Here is a 25100-nt window from a genome sequence, read left to right as displayed (position 1 = left end):
TACTCTAAGTGATCAAATCTCATCCTACTAGGGTGGTGACCACTCTTTTGAGATTATTTTTGTTTTGCTAATCAATACTAATTGCAAATCAGCAACAGAACTCATAAAATTGGAAACTCCTCTCCCTGTGAGCAAGTTGGGAAATCTGAAGAGAGTACAAAAGTACATTATTCACTTGAAGTCACTGGGGACCCTTTAATGAGACATAGCTTTGTGGACGAACAAGGGGGAACAGACCTGGAAAATAACTACCCTGTTCCAGTCCCGCATCCACAGAGGAGCAGCAGGGTCTCAGTCCAGTTCTTTCTCCACATCCACAGAGGAGCCAGTTTCTTAGTTCAGTTCTTTCTCTCCTCTTTGCTGTTGTGTTGTCTGTGGCCACTTGAGTTTAAATGAATCATGAAGTCCGGGCAGGCTGACTCACGCCTGTACTCCCAACAATTTGGGAGGCCGTGGCGGACGGATCACTTGAGCTCAGGAGTTTGAGACCAGCCTGGGCAACAGGGTGAAACCTCATCTCTAAAAAAAAAATACAAAAATTAGCCAGGCATGGTGGTGTGTAACTGTGGTCCCAGATACTTGGGAGGCTGAGGTGGGAGGATTGCTTGAGTCAGTGAGGTCAAGGCTGCAGTGAGCCCAGATCATGTCACTGCACTCCAGCCTGGGCAACAGAGTAAGACCCTGATTTAAAATAAATAAATAAATAAAATCATAATTAATGTAAAAGTACTCCAAAAATCATACATGTCCTCGAATGATTCTTTTTTAAATAACATAAATGAACAATCAACATTAAAAAATATTATACATGAAAACATCAAGATTAAATTGGTTAATTAGTGAAAATGGCCAAAAACTTAAAAACATCAAACCCTTGTATTCACAGGGCAAAGGTGTGTAGAAAGTCATTCTCACGCAAATAAGTGTGTAAACCAGTACAAGTCTTCCTGTGGGTAATTCGGCTGTGTGCATCAAATCACATTATGACGCAGCAACTTCAATTTTAGGTATTTGTTGTAAGGAAATAATCAAAAATATTCACAATACTATTGAGTAGAATTTTTTGTACTCAATATTTCTACCTGAGAAAACTTGAAAAAGCTAAATGTTGCTTTTAAAATTGTAATAAGGAATTGATTAAATAAATTACAGTACAGCTCAATAAGATTTAAAAATCCTCCATATGTAATGAAATGAGAAAACAGACATTATCTACTGTCAGGTAAAGAAGAAGCAAGGTACAAAAAGTATGTTGAACATGATCTCTAGTTTGTAGAAATATGGAAAAAAGATGTTAGCACTAAAATAGTAACAGTGATTTTTCTCTAGATGAAAACAATACTTTTTATTAACTTCGTGGTTATTTTCCAAGTTTTCTACAATGACTATGTATCACTTTTGTCATAAGAATAAAAGTTATGTAAAAAGCACAAATTGTCACCAAAAGAGGTTTTACTTTTTGGTATCTTTTAAGCTAACAATTCAATAATTAGCTTTCAATGGTATCCGCTATCTTCAGATAAATTATAATAAAATAAATAAGAAATTTTCCCTCGGAAAAAAGTAGAAACCTTTACTTGCATGTACAGGTTTCTGAACATTTGGAAGTAGATTAGATATGCTTTAAAGTTAACAGTTTTTCAAAGGCTGTCAACTATAGAAATGTGGAATCAGAAACCTTAGAATTTTTAATCACCTTTTTGCATACACTGCCTAAAAAAGTTTGTTTCACTTACATAAACCATTGTCTGTCATTATTTCACAGGTTTTCTCTCTCTTTAAAAACTGACTACCTATAAAGCAACATCCTCACCCAACACACATTTTGGGGAATACCACAAACTTTAAAAAATTCTACATTTGAAGGAAAAAAATACATGATTAGTTATTAACTCCAAGTCTCAAACTGCAAACATGAGTGCAAATCAGGGTGACGCCTGCAGGTGCACGACGACCACCAAGCCAAACCAGACTGCTGGACTGAGAAGCCACTTGCCCTCTCACCGGCCTCCTTGCCAGCGTCCCACAGGCTGGGACAGGTGGCCGACTCTCTCCAAGTGCCTAGGGCCATCTTGTCCCCACACCACAGAAGATGAAGATCTGTTCCCTGGGACCGACTTAGGAGGCCGAGAGGCCCCAATGCCATGTGTGGAGTTCATTTGCTGGGAGACACAAAACTACACGAAGCGAAGGGTGGACACGTTTCCTCGGACATCAATGAAGGAAGGGGAAACATGTCAAGCAAATCTTCAGATTGTAGGTATCCCAATCCTTCCCTGGATTAGTCAATCCATTTGTACCCTTACAAATTGAGTTTCTGTGTTATTAAGTATACCCGTATTCAATTGAAGTTGCTACAGAATCATAAAAACATTTTCAACTTATTTTCTCAAATCCAGCAGACTGTGGGGTGGTTACATTTTGCCATCCACAAGGGCTGCAGTGGGAGGTGATGAGCAGCCCCGGCCACTCAGCACCATCCTGAAGCCTTGCCTCTAGCTCCTGACCCCGTAGGAGACACCCTGCCTCTGGGTGACAGCAGAGATCCCCACCTGGGGCAGATCCCACGGCCTGTAAGGAGGTGTTCAGAGTGTGGTTCTGCAGCAACAGCTTTTTGGGCTCGAAGCCCATGTTTAGTCACTTAGTCGTTCGTAAGCCATGTGGCCTTGAGTCCATTCCTCAACCCTGCTGTGCCTGGCTCTTCACCTGTAAACTGAGCATGAAACTAACAGAACCCACCGCATACAGGTGTGAGGAATGAATGAGTTAATAGGTGGGAAGTACTTCGAATTAGTCCTGGGCACAGAGGAAGCACTCGACAAATACTAGTCGGGGTCGCCACGTTCATTATCACTATCAGTGGTATGATTAAGATAACCTAGTCTCCTATGCATTGGTTGGGAAATTAGGGTCAATGACAACGTAGCAATACAGTTGGTGAGTTAGGAAGAAAAAAATTTAAAGGAAAACCCCAATTCTATGTCTATCCCCAGTGATCGGAACTCAAGTTGCAAGCTGCTTTAAAATGACTCAGTGCTTAGCTGCACACTGGGACTGGGCCCAGCGACCCCCTTCTGGGGAGCGCTCACCTCCCTTTGTACCACTTCACCTGCTGCTGCTAACACTCTTGCTATAAGGGTGAAATCACATAATCATATGTTTGCAGGTTTGTGGTAAAATAAACATAACTTCAAAGGATTATTATGCAAAGCCCCCACACCACTGCCATAAGCCTAATTGTTATTCTTCTCTGTCACCCCTTGAGCCCAAAGTACATAATCACCCAGTAATTGAACTGAAATGTCTAAATGGCTGAGGCTCCTAAAGGACATAGCTATTTACCAATGAAAAAAGTCAGAAAAATTTAGCAAACCTCCCTGGCGCTCTGCTGCGTTAGTACAAAAGACTGTGTAAATATGACCCACCTGGACCTGCTCCTCCTCCTCAAATCATTAATGGAAACAGAACAATCCTTGCTGTCACGGGGCAATGTGAGAGAAATAATTAAAATATCACAATTGCTTAGCTGCTTCTGAACAGAGCGGTGTAAGCTCTAACCTTTCTCAGGATATAATTTTATGAAAATTTAAGCAAAAGGCAGAAAAGTAAATTTTCCTGGTCATATCATTAAGTGCTTCTGGGGCTGGGGGGAGAGGCCAGGGGGCCTCAATGTCAGTGCTTCCCTCAATACAGACTGGGCAGTGAGTCCTGGGCTTTCAGGGATGGGGGTCACCCTGGAGGATGGGCGTTTTCATGGCAAGGGTCCTGACATTCTCAGTAGAGCCCGCCGTGCTCTAATCTGCAGAAAGAAGCCTCAGCTCAAACACTGAATACAACAGCAGCCAGTTTTCTTTTTAAAATTGTAGATTTTTAAAAGCTCAGAAATCAGGTTTTCCTCTTTGGAGTAACACAGAACTAATTCCAGGGTCCTCGGGGTCTTTGCTGGTGGAGTAAGCCCTACCCCTCTACTCCCATCATTAAATATCTGGATAGACACACAGGTTAATTATACATATTTTTAAATTTTGCAAAGGATTCTCTGAAGGACGCATCTCAGCCCACCTAAGTACAAAACAGCCATCACTCAATGGCTAAACTCGGCAATCCTTGGCACCCAGTGGAGTTAAAAATTTTAATTATCATTTTTTAAAACGCAATACTTATCATTTGAATGAAACATGTCAGCACACAAATCATGAAATGATGATTCTGAATAGAATTTTTGTTGGTTGATTGCATAAGCAATACCTCTTGTTGCTGAAATAACATCTCAAAGGCAAAATAATGACGACATGACAATCCGTGTAAATCAAGAACTGCATGTGGGTTTATTTTACATCTGAGAAAACAGTGGATTTAATTGTGTGAACCAAAATGTACTGTACAATATTAATGATAGAACATCAAAATGTATAATTAATAGTGCATTGCTTGCTTTGTTTTTATGTATTTATTTTTGTCTGACAGTCCCTCTGAGTACATGCATCTGGAGAGATGCAGGTGCCAGTAAAAGTCCTCTATTTAAATCAAGCTGCAGGAACTAAATTTTATTCAAAAATTGTGGTTTTACATTATATACACAGAAATTTAATATAAAATGACAATATAAAAAGTTAAAAGAGAAAGCATACAGCCAGAAGGTACAAAGAAAGTTGAAGAGATTAAAACGGTACGATATGTAACATACAGGAGTTTTTAAGCTGATGCTGGCAATTTACAAGGAAAGGACTCCAACGTTTGCCCCATTTTTTTTCATTTACCAATGCAGCACGCTATAGAAAGGTCAGCTTGTACCAAAGCTTACATTTGTAAATAACTATAAACTGCAATATTTTACAGGAAAAAAGAAATAGCATTTTTACACATTTTTAAATAATAGCTTGCATACTTTTTTTTGCCGAAAGTGGCATTTTTCAGCATCCAGAGGGTTTGGGCATAGTGGCGAGGGGGGTATCTGTTGTTGTTGTTTTTTGTTTTAGACATGTAGAGGTGTGGCTTCCGAACCCCGTGAGTCCTAGACAGCTTTCTATCTTCCCACAGCTGCATGCATGTTTCCTCACAAACCAGTTCTGCATATGAAAGCTCATTTTTTAATTATTAAATAAGGTTTGTGTCTGACACAGCTTTTGATCTGAATGAAATGCCTTTAAGCCTTTTTTTCTTTTTTTTTTCAAGTGAAAGGCACAGAAATGCAATTACAGTCCTCAAAGGGTTAAATTTGACACTACCAGGTTCTATGACCTTTATTGTCATGGCAACTTCATCATTTTAGGATGCCTTTTTATCATTGTTATTTGTGTCTTTCTTTACTGCTAAATAATGTCTCTGAGTAGTGTGCCCCACTATTTCCTACAAAAGATAGCTTAACATCAAGAACAGATGTTGAAAATAAAAGGTCAGACTTTGACTCACGGAAAAAGAAAAATAACATGCACAGATCGGACAGAGAGCATATAAATATACAAAATATGTGTAAGAAAACCAAGGTCCAGAGAGGCGGGCCAGCAACAAAGGAAAGACTGATTTCAGAGGCTCAGGCCAGGCCTAGTGCAGCTCGACGACGTTTAGTGCAATGTTCCGCGGTCTCTTGCATACCTGGACGCTACTGTTTCTCCAACTCAGTCACATAGATCAGGTGGTCCTCGGGAGACTTGCCGTGGGTCTTACTAAGGTGCAGTTTGACTGCGTGCTTGCTCGCAAAAGTCCGGTTGCAGAGCTTACATTGGAATGTGGAGCCCAAGTCTTCCTCGGTGGCCCCCAGTGGGCCCAGAGTTTTGTTGGTGAGGACTTTCGAAACATTCTGCTGTTCTTGAATCTGATTGAGTGGCAGCTTGGAGAGATCCTTCAGGCTGAAGCCCAAGTGCGTCTCCAAATGACTTATGTATGTAGAAGCAGTTCTGAACTGAGAGGCACAATCGTTGCAAAAGAAAACAGGATGCCCTGTGTCCAGGTTCTTTAGAAATTTCGTTCCCCCTGTCCTCCTCAACTGGTACTTCACATTGGCCAGCCAGTGGCTGATGGTGGTCATGGAGAGCCCGGTAAACTTCGAGATGTGCACCCTCTCCTGCGGGCCCAGGTCCGACATGATGTACTTGCCCTCTGTGGTCTCCCGCAAGCTCGAGGCGAACTGGGCCTGCAGGATGAGCAGGTGCTGCGGGTTCCAGTTGGACTGCCGGCCCTTCCTCTTGTGGACCGGTGACAGCTCGTCCAACGCCTCCTCAAAGCTGCTGCCATCAGCATCGGACTTCTCCGAAACTGTGGAGGGCGTGGAGGACTTGGGCGTCAGGCGGCCTGTGAGGTTTTTCACCATGTCGGAGATGTCCATGAGTGCGCTCTCCCGCAGAGGTGATGCCACCGAATCAGCCACGCTGGACACCAGCGGCTTGTTCTTGGACTTGGTTAAGTCAATGGGCTGGTCGCTGTTTTCGTAGTAGTAGCGGTCGATGGCATCGGCCTGCTTCACAGGGGTGGCGGGGTACACCGGCTTGTCCAGCATGCTGTTGCTGATCTTGTACAGCATCGCCAGTGGGTCCAGCGAGGGACTCACGGGCTTGGACACCTTGCCCAGGTGGGTGTTCATGATGGACTGCAAAGCGCTCAGCGGGTTGATGAAGGAAGGCTCCGGTGAGTGGTCCGTGATGATCCCCAGGCTGTTACAGCCGTTGGTGACCTTTGCTTTCAGAGGCTCTGTGCCATTTGGGGTGTGAACGTCCAGCGGTCCCTCCTTTTTGGCCTTCCCGGTCTCGGCCTCAGGGCCCTTCTTCTGTGGTTTGCCGCTGACTTCCTCCATTTTAGGGAAATCTTTATTCTCTTTTGCTATGGGGGACGCAGCCTTGGCCGGGGAGCTCTTCTCCTTCTCAGGGGGTCTCTCCTCCTTCTTGATGTTGACCTTGCCCGTGACCTTCTCCACCAGCTCCTCCATGGCAGACACGTTGCTCTTGTGCGGTGGGGGCGTGAGGCTCCCTGGGGAGTGCAGGAGGGCATTGTGCTCGGCGGAAGACAGCGACTTCACGCTGCCAGCATAGGACGGCTGCACCTGCACGCTCTGCATGGCCGCCGGCAGTGGCTTCACGGTGCCCGGGAGCTGGTAGGCTGCGTGGATGCTTGGGTAGCCACCCCATGAGGGCGCACCATTCTGGGCTTTGCTAATGGCCGTGGAGACGGTATTCTCCAGGGACTTGAGAATGTCCAGCCCTCCCTTGGGGCTGTCGTCCAGGTCCTCCTCACGCAGGTACGGGTACAGGGTGCTGGGCTCAAATTTCTCCAAGCTGTCCTCACTCTCCTCCTTGATCTTCTCCGCATCGCCAGCCACGGGCGGCTTCTCCTTCTCCAGCTCTTTCTTTTCTTCAGAAGTCGTGGACCCCGCGGGAGAGTCGGGCTGCTTTTTGATGCTGGAGGCCGGCAGCCGCGTGTGGGTGGTGGGCGGTAGTGGGATGGACTGGATCTTCTCTTCCACCACAGGGTCCAGCACCAACTGCTTGCCCTTCTTAGAAGCCGAGGTGGTCACTTTCAGGAAGTGCCCGGTGACCATCATGTGGGCGGTGAGCTGCTGCAGCGTGTCGTGGGAGCTGCCACACTCCATGCACTTGAGGATCTGCGCCTTGCGGGCCTCAAACTGCCAGGTGTAGCTGGCGCCATTCTGGTAGCCGTAGCGGTTATTGGGCGTGACGTACGGGTTCGCTGTTTTCTGATCCTTGGCTGACTCACTCAGGGCCACCTCTGCGGCCATTCCTGCTGGCTCAGGGGAGCAGGGGGGCGCCAGGTCCTGAAGCGCCCGCTTTTTGGTGGAGGGGACCAGTTTGGTGATGGCTGGCACTGGCTCCTTCAGAGGCACTTTCTGGTAATGCTTGGTTTTGATCATGTGGACGCTGAGGTCCTGCAAGGACTCAAAAGAGTGTCCACAGTACATGCACTTCAGCACCTTCTGGGCGTCCTCCTTCCCCTCCATCTCCATCAGGGAGCGCTTCCTGGGCTTGGACCACCTCTTGGTCTTCTCGGAGTCCTTGTCCCTGTTGTCGTCGCGGTAGTGGCCTGTCTCGTTCATGTGCACCGTCAGTTCCACCAGCGTGTCGTACGCAGCACTGCAGTCTTTGCACCGGAACTTGCTGGCGCCCGTGAAGACGGAGCCGTAGAGCTTGTTGTTCTGGCGGTAGAGCTGCACGGTGCTGAACAGGCTGGGCTCAGGAAGCAGCCCGTACGAGGACGTCTGCTGCAGCGTCTTGGCCAGTGCAGCCTGGTGCCAGTCGTACCCGGAGCTGCTGCTGGTACTGGTGGTACTGCTGTGGCTGGTGCTGGAGCTGCAGCTGGTGCTGGGCGTGCTCGTGGTGGGGCCAGTGGTGCTGACGGGGCAGGTGGGGGGTGTGGGGGTGGGGGCGGAGCTCTCCTTCTGGCTGGCATCGTTGGTGCTGGTGGTGGAACCCGACTTCTTTAAATCCAGAGCTAAGCTGGACCAGCAGGACTCGGAGAACAAGTTTGCATACACAGCTTTGATCTGTGCCAGGCTGTCCTGGGGGTACGAGACGCTGTCGGGACACTGCGGATCCTCCTTCTCTTCTCGAGAGGAAGAGCCTTTGAAATGGGCTAGCTGGTCGCTGCTCTCGCTGAAGGGCGACCCGTAGCCAGCGTCCTGGTTAGTCGCAGAGCTGACTGGGGAGTTCTGGTAGCTCTGCGCCTCTTTGATCTCCGTCTCTTCATTGCACATGTACTCACTTTCCTGAATGTCCAAAGACAGCCCGTCATCCTCCACGTGCTCTTCATCTATTTCTGCTGCCTTCAATTCTTCCTCAGGAACATAAGCTAGGAGAGAAAAATGAAACCCAGTTAGAAGTAAATCATCTTCAAGGACACAGCCTCCCCAGCAGTTAGATGATCTTTAAAAAGATATTTGTCAGCCTAGCTCCCAGGACACAAGGCTACCCCAAGTTTACATATCTACCCCTTTGCAGGAGTTAGGTTTCAAAAGGTGCTGTCCCCTCCTGTGTGTCTTTAGCAAACGGGACTGAACTGGAGGATGATGTCCTGTGCTCGTCCCAAAGATGTCAGTTTGACCCTTGCAGCCTGGTGGGAAGGGCAGGAACTTGGGACTCCAGCCACCACCTGCCAAGTACCCCTCCTGTAGGCTGTTCCCTCTGTAAGTGACCCAGGAGTCCCCTCATGACTTCCATATGGCAAATATTTGTAAACACCCATCGGGCAGGACCTGGTTATCAATTTTTAGAGCAGGATATTCACAGACAATATATCGTTTCCATAAATAAAAACACTCCTCAATGGCAAGCAATGAAAACACTCTGGTCTTCACCAAAAGCACCAACATGGCACCGCCAGTCTCCTGCCTGGCAGAACAAAGCACCACCCGCATGGGGCTGCCAGACGGCAAAAGCCACGGTTGTTCACCAAGGCCCAGAGCAGCCTCATTGACTGCAGCCAAAAGCTGGAAGGCACCGAAAGGTCCACTGACGGTTGGAGGGATGAACGCGGTGTGGCCCGTCCACACTCAGGCTTGGAAAGGGAGTTCTGACATGCACTGCAGCGCGGATGCACCTCGAGGGCATAGTGCTCGGTGAAGGCAGCCAGAAAGAAGAGGACACATACTGCATGGCTCACCTCACGTGAGGGCCCTAGAGTTGTCACATTCATAGAAAAAGAAAGCAGAGTGGTGGCGGGTGCCAGGAGAAGGAGGGGATGGGGACAGAGTTTCCATCTGGGAAGATGAGAAAGTTCTGGAGATGGAGGGTGGTGATGGCTGCACATCAATATGAACGTTCTTAATGCCATGAAACTGTGCACTCAAAATGGTTAAAATGGTCACTTATATGTTATAAATATTTTATCACAATAAAAGCTGTTTAATTACAAAAGCCCAATGGTCCACGCTCCAACCGCCTTCTACAGGCCCACGACTGCACAGCGGAGCGACTTCATGGGCTGAAGGCAGCGTTTCCCAGAGGGGCCTCCGGGATATGGAAGTTGTCCCATGGATGAGGCTGGAGGGCACAGAAACTGAGATGAAACCTGGACTTGTGACTGCAGGACATGTTAGATCCTTCACTATGCAACATACCTTCCTAACTCCCAAGGGGAGACTACTGCAAGGAACACTGCCTCAGCTTCTTTGACCAGGGCACTTTTACTTACTTTTCCCGTCTCGAGGGAACAACTAGCTGGACTACAGTTCCATCAACAACTTGGGGTATTTGGGGTTCAGATATTTTGCAGAAAATCCCTATTAAAATGCATTCATCTGACCTGAGAGGGGTGTCTCATTAAATATCATCATTCATGATGACATCATCAGAGCCAGGGCCTGAGGGAACACGACAAGGAGCACAGACGTTTTCAGGGAGGACTGCTGGGAGGGACAGAAAACATCTTGGCCGCCCAAAGGGAGGATGCCAGGGGCAGCAGGGAGCAGTGTGAGAGCCCCAAAACCCGCAAACGCAGGGCTTCAGATTCTAGCAGCAGCCAGCACTCACAGGCACACGCACAATCACACGTGTACACACAAGCACACGCACACACACACACACAATGAGAGATGACTGAATCGGTCATGTGCAGAGTCTTCTAGTTCAGGCCATGCCGAGTGCTTGCACGCACTGCCCTTTTCTGCACACGACAATCTGTGCGCCTGTGTTCACGCATTTCATGGCATGTGGAAAAGCAGCAAAGCCAGGAATCACAAGCCTGTTCACACTGTACTGTGAGTGTGGAAAATAACCAATCATGTAAGACCCCAGGCCTCAACTACAGGCATCAACATGTGGGGAATGTTCTAGATGATTCTATGACTCTCCTGTAAAATATGACGCTCATAAAATTAAAAGATAATTGCCAAGTTCAGGCACATTGTCATTAGCCCATAATTATTAAAGGTTTAGGATGGCCCAGTTCTGAGGGTTCACTGCTAGGACCCAGGGACCCCACTTTAAGAACCACTGGTCAGACTCATCACCTTTGAACCAGCCTGGCCTGGGCCATGTTGGCTTGGGCTACAAGGTGCAGCTCCTCTGTGGATTCAGAGGGTGACTCTGAAGGCTGCAGGATGTGCTGGGCAGGGCAACGCCCGGGGGAGGCAGAAGGCCCAGGTTTAAGATGTTGGCAGGCCTGAGCATGTGCTGGCCTTGGCCCCAGGTCCCTCCCACTGTGTGCGGGAGGCCCTTCTATCAGGATCGACTATAGGAAAGGGCCTCACGGCTTTCGTCAACCCATCTTTGTGAAAGGGAGTTTCATGGCCACTAATGCAAAGGAAATGTTTAGCTTGACTTGGATCTGCTCAGTTCGGGGAGCCCATCACTGCTGGCCCACTGCTCTGTGTGCCTCTGCTCCCGGCCACAGGTGCCTGAAGGCTGCTGCACAGGCTAAACCAGCCCTCCCATGGCCCACCCAATAGCAGGCGGCCAACCTGTATGTGCTAATAAGTGACTTTGTGTTCATCAGCTTGGGCTACCATATCCACACACCGTATGCGGATATGGCTTGACCAACAGAACTTCCTTTCTCCCAGTCCTGGAGACTGGAAGTCCCAGGTTAAGGTCTGGCAGGGTTTGGTTTCTGGTGAGGCCTCTCCCTGGCTTGAGGATGGCAGCTCTCTCCCTGAATGGCTCTTCCTTCCAGCAGGTGGAAAGAGAGAGCTCTTCCACTTCTTTTAAGGCCACCTCTGTTGGACGACGGCCCTGTGACCCCATTTAATGTTAATTACTTCCTAAAGGCCCCTTCTCCAAATACAGCCACAATGGGAGTCAGGCCTTCCACATATGAATGACGGGGACACAATTCCGTCCTTGGCAGGCTTTCCTCTCAACACTGAAAACACAGAAATGGGAAACTTGCTCTCATGCCTCTAGGTGTGTTCAACACTGACCAATCCTCATCCCCTTGCTTGGAGCGGGTGCCCACAAAGGATGAGGGTCCGGAGTCAGGGCTGCGTCTCAGGGCCTGGCCCGGCATCTCACATGGTGATGGCCTCTTCCCACACCATGCTGCACCCTCATGCTCACAGCAGGCGCAGAGCGTTGTCCAGACCACGCTCCAAGACAGTCCATTCTACACCCGGGAAGTTCCTAGGCTGAGCTACAATGTATCTCATCGCCAATGTGTGTCAGAACAGATTGGACCTCACAGATCCACAGAACGAGAAGGCCCTCCTAAGAAGTCATCTTCCCAGCAACATCTTCCCAGCAAGCCATTTCCTTGCGCAGATGTCCACGGCCCTGTGTGGACTCCAGGGAGTGCGGACGTGGAAGGAGGGGGCCCATAAAGTCCCTGCCCTAGGGACGGGGACTCATGTCCCAGGGAAGAAGCAAAGCAGGGTGATCAGGCAGCCTGTGACCGGGTAGGCGAGGGACGCTTTTGGAAGGCAGGGAGCCCCGTGTGGACCAGGGTGAAGGCTGGGCCCCCACAGGTTCGGGCTCTCCCTACCCGCACCTAGCATGCCCCCCTTCCAGATGCCGTCTGGAGGCAACTTCTCACTCCCCACCTGGTTGCACCCATGAGCAGCATGTGGCCCTCTCCCTCGTCTCCAGACCCTCGGTGCCCGCTACCCCCTCCCTGTTCTGAGCTGCCGCATCCCCAGGTCTGCCTCCTGCTCTTGCCCGTTCTTACTGCAGCCTCTCTCCGGCCAATCTCACCTTCTCCACAACCCCAGTGCCTGTGCCGACCACAGCCATGAGCACCCCTGCACACCTGCCAGACACAGGCCCATCAGGGAGGACGCCTGTCATGCTGCCCCCATGGTGCTTTCAGGGCCTGGCCCCATGTAGGGCCCGTGGAGGGAGCCCCACCGTTCTGACACAGATCCAATGTGACACGGGTGCTCCACATCACACCTACGTTGTGTGCAAACAAAATGACACCCCACCGCCCTCTCCAGCACCCCCCTCCTCAAAACAACAGCACACTTTCTCCTCCTTCTGAATCTCCAGATTCGGACGTTACCGAATAACCCCAAACGAGAGTATCCGAGGCAGAAAAGCAGCGCCATCCTCAAAGCCTCCTGGTCCTCAGGCCCCACATCCAAACCGGCCCCGCACTGATGACCAGCTGTGGCCAGAGCCTTCCAATGTCCCCGGATGACCTCGCTCCACTCCTGGTCCGTGACGTCCTCCCTTCCAGCAGACGCTGTGCTCCCGACAACCCTGAGTGCAAGCCTTTGCTGAAGCTGCGTGTCCCAGGCAGGGCGTCTGGACCCTCACTGCTGCCCCGCCTGTGCCCAGCCCTCTGTGCCCAGCCCGCTCTATCTATCTGGTCCCAGGCAGCCCTTCCCCCGCAGGGGAGTGCCCAGTCTGGATGCCAGCCCTCCCCCACTCTCTGCCTGGTGTGAGCTACTGGGCCCTCCCTCATCCCTCCAGGGAGGCTCAAAGGTCATCTCCTCATGCCACCCTCTCAACCCCCTCACGGAATTCACCACTCCTGGAAGAATCTGGAGCTGTTACCTGTCTGTCCTCTTCATAGAGCTGTGAATTCTTTCACTCAGCTCACACGGCACAGGCTCCTGCGCCTCTGGGTTGAGTATTTTCATCCCATTGCTTCATTTAATTCTCACAACCCTTTAAGCTAAGTTATCACTGAAACACCTATTCCACAGGAAAGAAAACAGAGTCTTGGGGAAGTTGACCGACTTCCCCAAAGTAACACATGAAACAAATGATGGAAACATGATTTGAAAGCGAGTCACTGACTCCCAGCCCCGGTCTTTCCCCTTTGCCACTATCGGGATCAAGTTATTTTCTTTTGTCTCATTAACATCTAAATGCCAGAGAAGATACGGAGAAAATGTTTTTGAATGAATGAATGACCAAAAGTAATTCTGTATTAAGTATTTAGAACAGCCACTATGTGCCAGACACGGTGTTATAAATGAGAGAATCTCAAAGAAAAAGAGTAAAGGGAGAGAAATGTTAAAACATTGATGCTCTTTAGCCCAATCATTTTATTTTTTGAAGTTAGCCTAAGAAGTTAATATGAAATGCAGAAAAAGCTTCTTGCACAAAGATGTCCCTTATACAAGATGTCCTTTTACACACATAAAACTTGCCGTGGTTTAAATCTTCAACAATAAGGAGTAGTTACATGAACTAGTGTTTATTCCCAGGATGCAGTATCCTTCAAACATGAGAAAGTATGTTTTAATGACATGGAGAAAATCATTAAATGAAAAAAGCAGAAGACAAAATTATATACACAGTACAAAGAAAAAATCCTTTTCAAAGAATGTTACAGTGTTTTTCTATCTAGATAATAAATACATGAGTTATTTATCATTGAATGAAGTGGTTCTTCACGAATATCTGTATTTTTGAAATCTTCAATATTTTCAGTTCAGCCAACATGGACTAGCCATTGAACACCATTACTGGAATGAATTCGCTACAAGCAAACTTTCACGGAACGTCTACCAGCCGCAGCCACAGCCAGCAGTCAGATCCTGGGAATTGGGGAGCATGGAGAATGGCAGGGCCCAGCCCGGGGCAGGAATGTTGCGAAAGGCTTTATTAATTGTTACTGTGTTTTAATGTTAAAAATGAAAGGGGATTTGGAACGATCAGGGATGCAGATGGTGTCTGGGTTGAGAACATGAGTGAGCTCCTGCCCCTCACTGCCAGAGAGGCTGTCCTGGGCTGCTCTGCCCCAGCTCCCCCAGGTCCCCGACCACAGTGGCCGCCTCCCACCGTCCTCCTGCTCCAGCTCCTCAATTCCACAGCCACTGCAGGGGGTTCTCCATCCAGCCTTCCCATGGGAGGGGCTGCAGTGTCTGACAAACAGGAGGGCTGGCGGCTCACCCACACACAGTTGTCACCATGCTAGGCCTTAGCTGATGGGGTTTGCTCACTGCTGTTCTTGCCTCTGAACCTTCTGGCATTTATACTTTTATCATATACTCTTCCAGTTTATGGAATCCTGATGATCTTCTATTTTTCAGCTATTTTACTATTCTACTATGTTCTTTTAGCTAATCATATCTATTTTTTTAACTAGCTAACCTTTTCCCCTCTAACTTACAGAGATGCGAGGAAGCATAAACCTTCAAGACAGCTGGGAGGACGGCCTCCCTTCCACCCCACATCACTGGGCACCATTTCTCACTAGCCCGAACCCGCCCTCCTGACCCCAAGCAGCTCTCCTGTCCCCCTCGAATAAAGCACATCCTCACCATTCTCCCACCACCCCAGACCAGGGGCCCTGAGGCTGAAGTGCTGGTCAGAGTGGCCTCTTGTCTGAAGCTCTTGTGACCATGGAAGGGAACAGTCTTTGGGACAGCCACAGACATTAGTGGGTGCAAGGGACTCAACGGCCCCACAGACAGAGGTGGGCAGGAGGGCGTCCCATGAAAGACTCCATATTAAATCTGTGACTGACTGCCGGCCTCACCTTACCCTCTTCCTCGCATCATTCCAAGACCCTTCGAGGCCTGGCTTAGTTCCAAGGACTCAATAATAATACAAATAATAATAGTAACTGGAGCCACAGCACCACCTCTGGACGACCACCTCCAGCAGCCAGCACTGGAGGACCTGCGCTTCTGATCTCCCCTGTCACAGCTGAGTGGCCAAGGACCCTCCCAAGGCTCAACCAGGCAGCAGCAGGCCAGGCTCCAAGCAGCCTCTGCCTCCCTCCACCCCCGGTCTTTCACGGTGCACTGAGTCTTCTGGTTCTTCTGCCCCCACAGGCCCCCAACAAGGGCCCGTACCCTTCCAAAACTGGGGAGCAGGCAGAGAGCACCAGATCCCAGGGCCAGAATCCCTCAGAAGGACTGAAAATCAACAGGGTTTCATTTTAAGAGTTTAGGACCCAGGGAGAAGGCGGCCAGGAGTCACGAGACAAAGCCTGAGATAGGAGAAATTCCAACCCAGAACCCAGGTGCCTCCAAACAGGAGCAACCCAGCACCTTGGCCTCCGTACTAGGTAAGGAAGGAGTGCTTGGATTTTGCTAAGTCTGTATCAGGGAGGAATGTGCCAAATCACTTTGGGAAGCCAGCCCCCCTCCAACCCACCCCCAGGCTATACCTGTCACACAGAGCAAGGTCCACTAATCCACCCTGGATGTGTGCAGGGGTGATCCAAAGGGGTGCTCCCCAGGAGCCTGGGCCTGAAAAGACAGAGTAAACTGGGGTGGGACTGACACGCCAGTGGTTCGCCTCTATGGGGCTTATACTAGCGTGGCCATTGCTGAGGTTTCTTTAGTAGAACAGATCCCCCCACCCACCCCCTTAGCGTGGCAGAAGGAGAGAGAGATGGAAGGTACGGATTTGATGTCTGGAGAGCACGGTAGGAGCCCAGGCTCAGATACATACACACAGTGTGACCCAATACACTCACTCGCTCCTTGGGACCTCGGTTTCCCCACTGGAACAACCACTGTCCCCACTGGAACAATGTCTTTTGGGGTTATAGGAAGTATTTATGGCAATGACAGAATCATCACCATCAGTATGTGGCCCAACTGTGTGCTTGTCAGCTGCTGTGGTCTGAATGTTTGTATCCCCGCCCTCGGATTCCTCTGTTGAAATCTAACCCCCCACGGTAATGGCAGAAGGAGGTAGGGCCTTTAGGAGGTCACCAGGAAAGAGCCCTCAAGAACAGCATGAGTGCCCTTATTTTTTAAAAGGCTCCAGAGAGCTGGCTTGCCCCTTCTACCACATGACGATACAGTGAGATGACACCATCTACATACACACAGGAGGCAGGCCCTCCTCACCAGCTCCCAGATCTGCTGCTGCCTTGATCTCCCACCTCCCAGGCCCAGAACTGTGAGTAATACAAGTCTGTTGCTCACAGTCCACACACAGACACACAGTCTATGGTGCTCTGCTACAACAGCCTGAAGGAACGAGGACGCCTGCTCCTCCTCCTCCTCACACCCCACAGACTCACAGAATGAATCAGAAAACATCCTGCACACAGATGTGCCATCGTCCTGTGGCTATGGGAACCTGCTTAGCTTCATGCCACTCAAATAAATGGGAACAATGGGAACAAAATGATGATATGCCCATCCCAGCCCAAGCCCATCCCTTCAGTTAAGACTGAAGCTGAGCCAGCATCCGTCTTAATTGTTGCGTAGATGGTGCTCCGACAGTCAGATGTGAAATTCGGGCCATGGACCGGCTGGGCCCTTCTTGTTCTTCTTTTCCCCATGCCTGCCTTTCAGAGGCTTTGCTGATGATTAGAGCGTCTGCCAAAGAACAGAGGAAGGAAGAGAGAGGTGGGGAAACCCACACCAGGCAGAAATGCTGTTCCTTGTGAAGAGCTCTTTGGAGGCCTGACGGAGGAGGTGGTGGACACAAATGACAGCAATGAGGTCAGGAAACTGTCTACCCAAGCTCTCTTTTCCTCATTAGCACACGTAAGTGAGAGCTGGCTGTGAAAGACGAATGGATGTTCAAAAGTGACAAACACAAACGCAGGTCTTCAGTCCCTGCTTGGTGACTGCCTTACAGTAAATACCAAATTTCACTATTGTATTGCCACCTGGTAAAACTATATAATCTTACCAAATTACATGTTTATCTAAATCAAACTATTTTGCAGACTGGCAAATGTGATATCCATGAACAGATGGCCATTATATCAAAATACATTTACTCCAAGGGGCCAATTCACAAAAGGGGCCTCCCCACACCTAAGTGATGAATGTACAGCTTCGATTCATTGTAGAATCTTACGAAACAGACTTTCTTCCAAACTTATAATTGATCACTCATAAAGTAACGTCACCTTTGTTATGGAGAGAGCAGGTGGTTTTGATGAAAGTTAGAATACGCTGGGAAACAAAAAAATGCACAGAGAGCAGACCCAGGCAGAGTGTGGCCCTTCCTCATCAGGAAAGAAGGTAAAAATACAATATACGCACTAATTTACTAACATCGTTCTGATTTCTTGCAGGAAGACTGACACCCTGCCAAGCAAAGCTGAAAGGCTACTTTTGCTCTGACATGATAGAAAAAAAAACAATAGAAACAATTTTTAAGAATTTCAGAGTCTGCAAATAAAATGACCTAATGGCTTTTCCCAATTCTAATTTTAATTAGGAATCCACAGGTAACTGTTTTAAAACAAACATAATTTCTTCTTTCTCTCACTGCCCCTGAATTCAATTTCAAGTTAAGTGGGGAATAAGAAAACTAATTTAAGACCCTCTTGCTGTTCCCAATAAGCACTTTAGGTGTTAATCTTTTGTCTAGAGTTTGTCAACAATGTACTTAACAAGTAGCACAAATCAGAGCTTAAACTGTAATGTAAAAGATGAAAAACTTTGATTTTCAGTGGTGTCAGGAAGAAAAAGAGGACATTATATGAGAATCTTAAAAAATTAAAAGAAGTTAAAATAAAGTGAAAAGAGCAAAAAGGAAGTGACACTTCTGTGCACCTGAGAGAGCACGTGGCTGTTTGCTGACCACTGGAGTGCATGTTAACACGTGGTGGAAATGTTCTCTTACTCCAGAAACCAAGCTAGTCATCCCCAAGACCTGCATACCCAATGACCTGCACTCAAAACATCAGCCGATTTCAGTTTTTACCCCCACGTCTGGGGAAAGAGAAATCCCACCCTGAAGCAGTCTGATGACTCCGGGTCTACAAACCCAATATTAGCCAACACCAGGTTCCAACTTGGTACTATCTGACCCCCTGAAACTAAAAAAGGACTTTCATCAGCCAGGGTAGGGCTCGCCCTGATGAGAAACATTTAGAAATCCAGAGAGAAGACTTGTGCATGGCATACCTCTTCAAATGGCTGAAATGAGTGTAAAGAAACATAACGCAGATTAAGTACCGGCTCGTTCTCTGAATACATGCTGCCAGCCATCACCAAGAACTACAAACAAACGTCGCCAAATCTACTGCTGCCTGATAACCCAGTTACCTTCACAGCACTGCACGCTGTACTCTTGCAACACTTTAACACAAAGTTTATTCCAAAAAGGTGAACTTCTACAGGCCTTTCCAAGGGTCTCAGAGGGTGGGAGTGAGAAATCAAGGAGTGAAGGGGTCTTCCACAGTCTCCAAAACCCACAAAGGGCTTATGTCTCAGAATATGTCTCCATTTTAAAAGCCAGTAGCTTATTCCCATAAACACACAGGAACAGAAGAGAAATGGGAATGCCAGTCTCTAGGCCGTCGCGGCATGGATGTAGGCAAGTGGCAAGGACGTGTACCAGGCACCCGTGCTGCTACTGATGGGAGACTAGCACTAACATCCAGCACAGGGTTAGGAGAACTTTTATCTTTAAAAGTGGCTACGGACAGAAATTATTTATCAGTGTGATGAACCATGAGCTAACACATCCTGCATAATTGTCTCTATACTTGACTGGAAACCAAATAGAGGGTAACATAACACCTGACTTTACTTAAATCCTATTAGTAACAATATTTGGTGTCTGAATCAAAAGTTATATCAACACTATCATGACAGAAAATAAAATTATTTATCTTAATAATTAGGTTTATTTTTACTATTATCAGTGAATTCTCATAATTGCTTTACAAGATGCCGTTTTTTAAAAAAAATTACTTTGGCAGAGAGAGAGACAGACAGACAAAGATATAGAGAGACATAACAACTTACAAGTTTAGCTAATTATTTGTCACAATCCTTTGATTTCATCATAAGCTAAAATTTTCCAAAAATCTTTTGTTTTCACTATAAGCTACAGTTTTCTAACAATCTTTAGTTCTTATGGGTACAAATGTACTGGAATATATTATGATATTTGTAGAAATGCTTATTTCTAGTGATTAACCTATCAGAATATCCCTTACCAGGGGAATGAATACAATCTTTTAGACTAAAAGATTTTTATAAGAGAGGCCACTGAATCACAGAAAATAGTCACCACCTCTGCATTTTCTCCACTACACCCTCACTGTTGGCGTCACCAGCCCCCCACCATCACCCCACCTCCACCTCATGAAAATCTGATGAATGAGTAAGCTTGAAAATGGTAACTGCAGTATAAAATTCTTCTTTTACAATTACATATAGAAATAAATGACATTTTTCCCCATCAAATAAAACAAAGACTCCAGATCATCATTTTTGCTATTTCTTTTTGTGTCAAAACAGCTTTGCCATCACTCCCCCACCCTTCCTGAGCCTAGCACGATGGTGCAGAATGTGACAGTGTGAGCGTGTACAGTGTGTCCTGCCATCGGGGGGACACGCACAGCACCCTACAGACTGCAAGGAACCGTATGAACCAGCAAGCACCAGCAGCCCAGGAGGAGGCGCCGCCAGTCTTCACACGCATGCATGTGTGGGTGGGTGTGGGTGTGCGAGAGTGCACGCATGTGTGCACACAGGTGTGAGTGTGTGCAGGTGAGTGTGTATGTGCATGGGTGTGAATAAAAAATTTAAAATTATATAGGCCCTACCATTCCCAAAATGGTAATGGGACAACTGGATCTGATGGTTAGACTTCATTCTTTAATTAAATCTTGTTAATATTTTTTGTCATAAAATGTGCCTTCTGGATGCCAATGTGTCCCTGAAGATATGCTGTCATCCTGAGCAACATGAAATTCTGTGTGTTCTAATGTGAGTGGACATAAGGCAATGTATACGGTCCCTGTTAGAGCCTCATATGACACCAACAATGTGTGAGCTGACGGTTTACAACGTAAACACACATACACCGTCTGAAAAACATTTTCATCTCAAATTGTAATTATATGAGGCACAAACATCATATCTTTAGCAAATCAGATAAAAATTATGTTTCTCAATTTGTAGCCCAACATTGTTTAAAACATCTTTGTTTCTTTAAAGAAAACAAGACTCACTCTAGTCAACAGTCATTTTTAGGGATGGGTGAGAAGTGACAGCTGTATTTGTTTTTTAATGGCTAAATGTGGTAAAGTTGCAAATTCCCTCGAGTCTTAATAACACTGGCTCTGAGCAATTAGGTTTGTATTCTCCCCGAACTTGCATCTTAATCTGTACCCCAATTATGCACAAAATAAAGGTGTTTTCTTAAACCATCCTGTTTTATATTCCATAAGAGGCGAACACTCCCAGAACGCTGCCTCACTGTTATCGCTGCTCTGTGGACAGATGAACAAGTGTGGGTGCTTTGCTAAAGAGCTGAAGCAACAATAGAAGAAAGGCTTCCCCGAACATGCTCTGCTTTCTAAAAGTCAGCTTCAAATCTATGCTGAAAAATCTAGCAGACACCCCAAATACCCACACGCACTATGGAACATCCGTGTACCCCATCTCTTCCTCCTCGGTGGCAAAACATCCTGATGAAAAGCAGAAGGTGTGTCCCCTTCATAAAAGGTGCTCAGCTTTTGCAATGTTCCCAAATTTGGATGTTTGGAATCATTGGGATATTAGCATTTAATATGACAGGCCAGCTGACTAGGTGTTTCCATTTCTAACTCATCTGGATAGTAAATAACACAGTCTACATAGGAGAAAGGTAGCAATACTGGAAAATACAATGTTCAATTGCAGCATTTTAGAATGAAAATATGTTGAACAACCCACATTAACATACTTGGATTGACAACGACGCTATGGGACACGTATTCCCCTTGCTAGATGACCTGATATTCTCTCTAGAAGGAGAGTACAAGTATAGGGATACAGTGACAAGGAATTGAGTTCCAATTTAAATTCTTTTTAAATAGCACTAGCAAGCCAAGTGAAATGGCTCTTCTTCACATTAACAACTTAAAGAAGTAAAGTGACTCTCTAGGCAAAGAGAAGGCCACTCTGAAAGAGGATTATTTCCAATTAAAAAGAAATGAGGAAAATACCAGTTCTCCTTCCTCCCTTTAAGTTTTAGCAGAGTCCTAAGAAATCTAGTAGAATCACCCTGTGGTTTTGCCCAGCTGAAGATGAGCCTGGCAGGCAGCCCATCAGAGGGGTGCACACAGATCCCTGGCCCCTCCTCCCCTCTTTCCCTCTCATCCTCCCTTAGAATGAAAAGAGCACGTTATTAGCAAAGGTCTGCAAAGGAGACCAAGGCGCCTCGCGTGCCGGCGCAGTTCTGCAGGATTCTCATCTCTCAGACCTGCGTGCTCTTCCTCTTCTATCTGATAAACTATACATCCGAGCATCCTCATTAGGGCTCCCATCACCAAAGGGAGTGGAGATGAATCAGTCTATGCCCCCTCCCCTCTCTGCTCTGTCGAGATGATTTCATTGAAATGTTCATTTTCATCCCTGCTGGCAACATTGGAATGGAAGTATTTAACCTGTTTCCATTACTTATACAAATTACCATTATGGGGTAGGACAGATGTTAGAATCACGCCACATAACTGACTTCCATACATTCTTTACAGGAAGTGAGTGGAGAAGGAAGGCAGCTAGATCATATTATCCGGGCTCAATAATGTTCTCTCTGTTACCAGATTCATTAACTTCGCACATCAGCATTTCACTTTCTTTCTTCGTGGAAATTCCCAGGCTAGTTGGACTCATTTAATTTGGAGAGAGAAACCTTTGTCAGTGATAATGTTTTGATCAGGTGCGTTAAGGGGGTGGGGAGGGGACCAGGAAGCGGGAAGGGGGGAGGGGCAAGAAAAAAGAAGATGGGGAAGAGGAAACAACCTTGTCGAAAATGCTACCTTCCCAACATGAATGATAAAAGAGAAGTCAGTTAGAGACGCGGGGACTCAAAGATGGCTGTCACTTCAGATAGGCACGGGCACAACTCACCTAGACAGGTGACACTTTGGTGGAGCAAAATCCTGCTGCATTATTGAGCACACCAGGGATGGGGCTCAGGAAGACACAGGCCCAGGGTGCCTGGGGCACCCAGAGAAGTGAATTCTGCAGGTGAGTGGATTTCACTCTTCATTTGCATCCTTGAGTGAAGCGAGAGATAAAGTTTCCCAGCTAAAAAGATGGAAGAAGGTGCTTCAGTCCTAGTCTGGGTTCAAGCCTCAAGCATTCTTCACAGTACTCCTCCTTGATCTATACAAAGGAGAGGCTGGAGGGATGCCCACTTAACGAGGTGATAACGCAGGGCCCTTATGCTAGTCATTACTTGCATTTTCAAAAATTTAGTATAAACAATTCCTAGTCTAAGGATATTTTCTCCTAGTTCTTCTGATCGGCTGCCTGTGAGGTCCCTGAGTCCACGCTGCAACCACATCTCTAGACACAGACTATAAGTGGGATTCCTGGAGAATGCACAAGGTTTGGGTAACACAATTTCTAAAATAAATGATGCATTCATGGGGCATAAGAAACAAAACAAATTCTATCCCATTTGTTTCTGCAGGAAAGTCTCTTACTGAGACCAGCTGAAGCAAGCACAGGTCCTCAACTCCCAACTTTTAACCTCATTTCCGTGGTTCTCTCTTTCCCTTCGGCCTCCTTTGGTTCTGCTCATGAAAATGCTTGGAGAACAATGTTGGGTGTGCTTCACTTAATGAACAGAGGGGGAAAGAGAAGATTCAGAAAAAAAGAAAATACACTAAAAAAATCTAAACTACACCATGGGAGTGGGCTAAACAGTGGAAGTTATTAAAGTCAAGTCAGAGGAGGAAAAAAGGATGTTTGATGCTAACAGTTCCTAAATACTCACGACAGTAGCCTGAAAGAAAACAGTATACACATGCAAATATATTCTCTGTAGAAAGGGTAAAAAGCCCACTCCAATCATCAGAAGCAATTTTTTTTCAGTGGCAATATTGAAATCTAATCTCAAATAGGAAGAAAATAAATTCTTGGATAATGATCCACCTGGATAGAGAAGGGTATTTTCCCAGCACACTTGTAATTTATTTGGGAGGACTATATTTGAGAGAAAAAAATTATTTGTTCTTGGATAAACATTTCATACCCACGGAATATCTGCTCAACCAGCATTATGCTTTGCATTAAAATGCCATTGAATAATAACAAGTTAATATCTGTTGAACCCTTCCTCTGGACCAGCCACCATCGTAAGTACTCTACATGTATTAACTGTGTTAGCTCCTCACCGACACTACAAGGGGAAATCCTATTTCACTCTCTATTCCCATATGAGGAAACTGAGGCACAGAGGTTAAGTGAGGTGCCCCAGGCCATGCCATCGGTAAGACAAGGAGCAGGGGCTTTCCCTAGATGGTCCACCCCACAGCCGGGGGTGGACACACAACCTGACACACAACCATAATGCCGCAATGGGCCATCTCTATCAGCGACTGTAAGTGGCATGAGTTTAAAACTGATTCCAATTTCAGAATAGGCTGTTTGCAAAATCAGGTTCTTGTCTACATGAAAGTCAACAAAACTGGTCTTGGGTAGTTCTCCCTAAAAGTTCTGGTCACATGTATCCGCTATGACAGGCTACAGAGGACACTATTTTCAGGACTGCCATTTATGGGATGGCTACAAAGCCCTGTCGGAATCTGTTTCCAGCCACGTCGACTCAGCCTCCATCACAGAGACAGAAGGTAGAACGGTGGCTGCTGGGAGCCAGGGGGGCTGGGAACGAGGGGTACTGTTCAATGGGTACCGAGTTTCCATTTAGTTTGAGAAGATGAAAAAGTTCTGGGAATGGATGGGGTGGTGATGGCTACACAGCAATGCAAATGTATTTAATGCCACTGAACTGTACACTTAATAAGAGTTAACATAATTTTATATATCGTATCAATTTTGTGCATTTTACTACAATAGAAAAATAAGAGGATCAAAAACGTCTGTTTCCAACCACACCAGCCAGGCTCCCTCCATGGAGTCAGCTCTGCTCCACCCGACAGCTGCCCCTCGACAAACAGGCTCCAGCATTGCCACCTGCCAGCCTTCAGGGCCCTCCCCCAACTTCCCCCAGCTCATGATTCCCCCACACCCTGCAGCCACTTAATCACAGCACAGGGGAGGTAACCACGGGTCTAGTGATCTGTCTTCCTGCTGGGCCAGGTCTCCTTGAGCACAGAACAACATCTTAGTGGACCTTGGATCCTGGCAGCTAACATGGTGCCTGGAACAAAGTAGCTGTTCCATAACTACAGGCTGGATAGTGAATTAAAGAATGAGCAGACGCTGCATGTAATCCAAAGCAAACCAATGCAGATAAATGCACTGAGGCTGTGGCTTTTTTCCATACGTGTGATGTAAATTTCCATGTGGCCCAATCACCTGGGAAGGTGAACCC

At 47.1% G+C, this 25100-nt stretch overlaps 1 protein-coding gene across 5 annotated transcripts in view; it reads right to left on the bottom strand.

The window, feature by feature from the left end:
- Positions 1-4305: 4305 nt before the first annotated feature.
- TSHZ1 (teashirt zinc finger homeobox 1) overlaps positions 4306-25100 on the bottom strand; it is a 79609-nt gene continuing 58814 nt past the window's right edge. For 3 of the 5 annotated variants that reach the window (XM_019014235.4, XM_055368850.2, XM_055368851.1), the window contains exon 2: positions 4306-8796. In XM_019014235.4, coding sequence (XP_018869780.2) covers positions 5603-8796 — 3194 coding nt within the window. In that variant the 3' untranslated portion in view covers positions 4306-5602. Of the gene's footprint in view, positions 8797-12629; positions 12760-16005; positions 16025-25100 lie in introns of those variants that run through there. The other 2 variants (XM_063699313.1, XM_004059557.5) reach the window with 2 other exon arrangements.

This window comes from Gorilla gorilla, chromosome 17, assembly GCF_029281585.2.
Source record: "Gorilla gorilla gorilla isolate KB3781 chromosome 17, NHGRI_mGorGor1-v2.1_pri, whole genome shotgun sequence".
NCBI classification, from domain to species: Eukaryota; Metazoa; Chordata; class Mammalia; order Primates; family Hominidae; genus Gorilla; species Gorilla gorilla.
The sequence above is the reverse complement of the archived record's forward strand: the minus strand, read 5'-3'. Positions and strand labels throughout refer to the sequence as shown.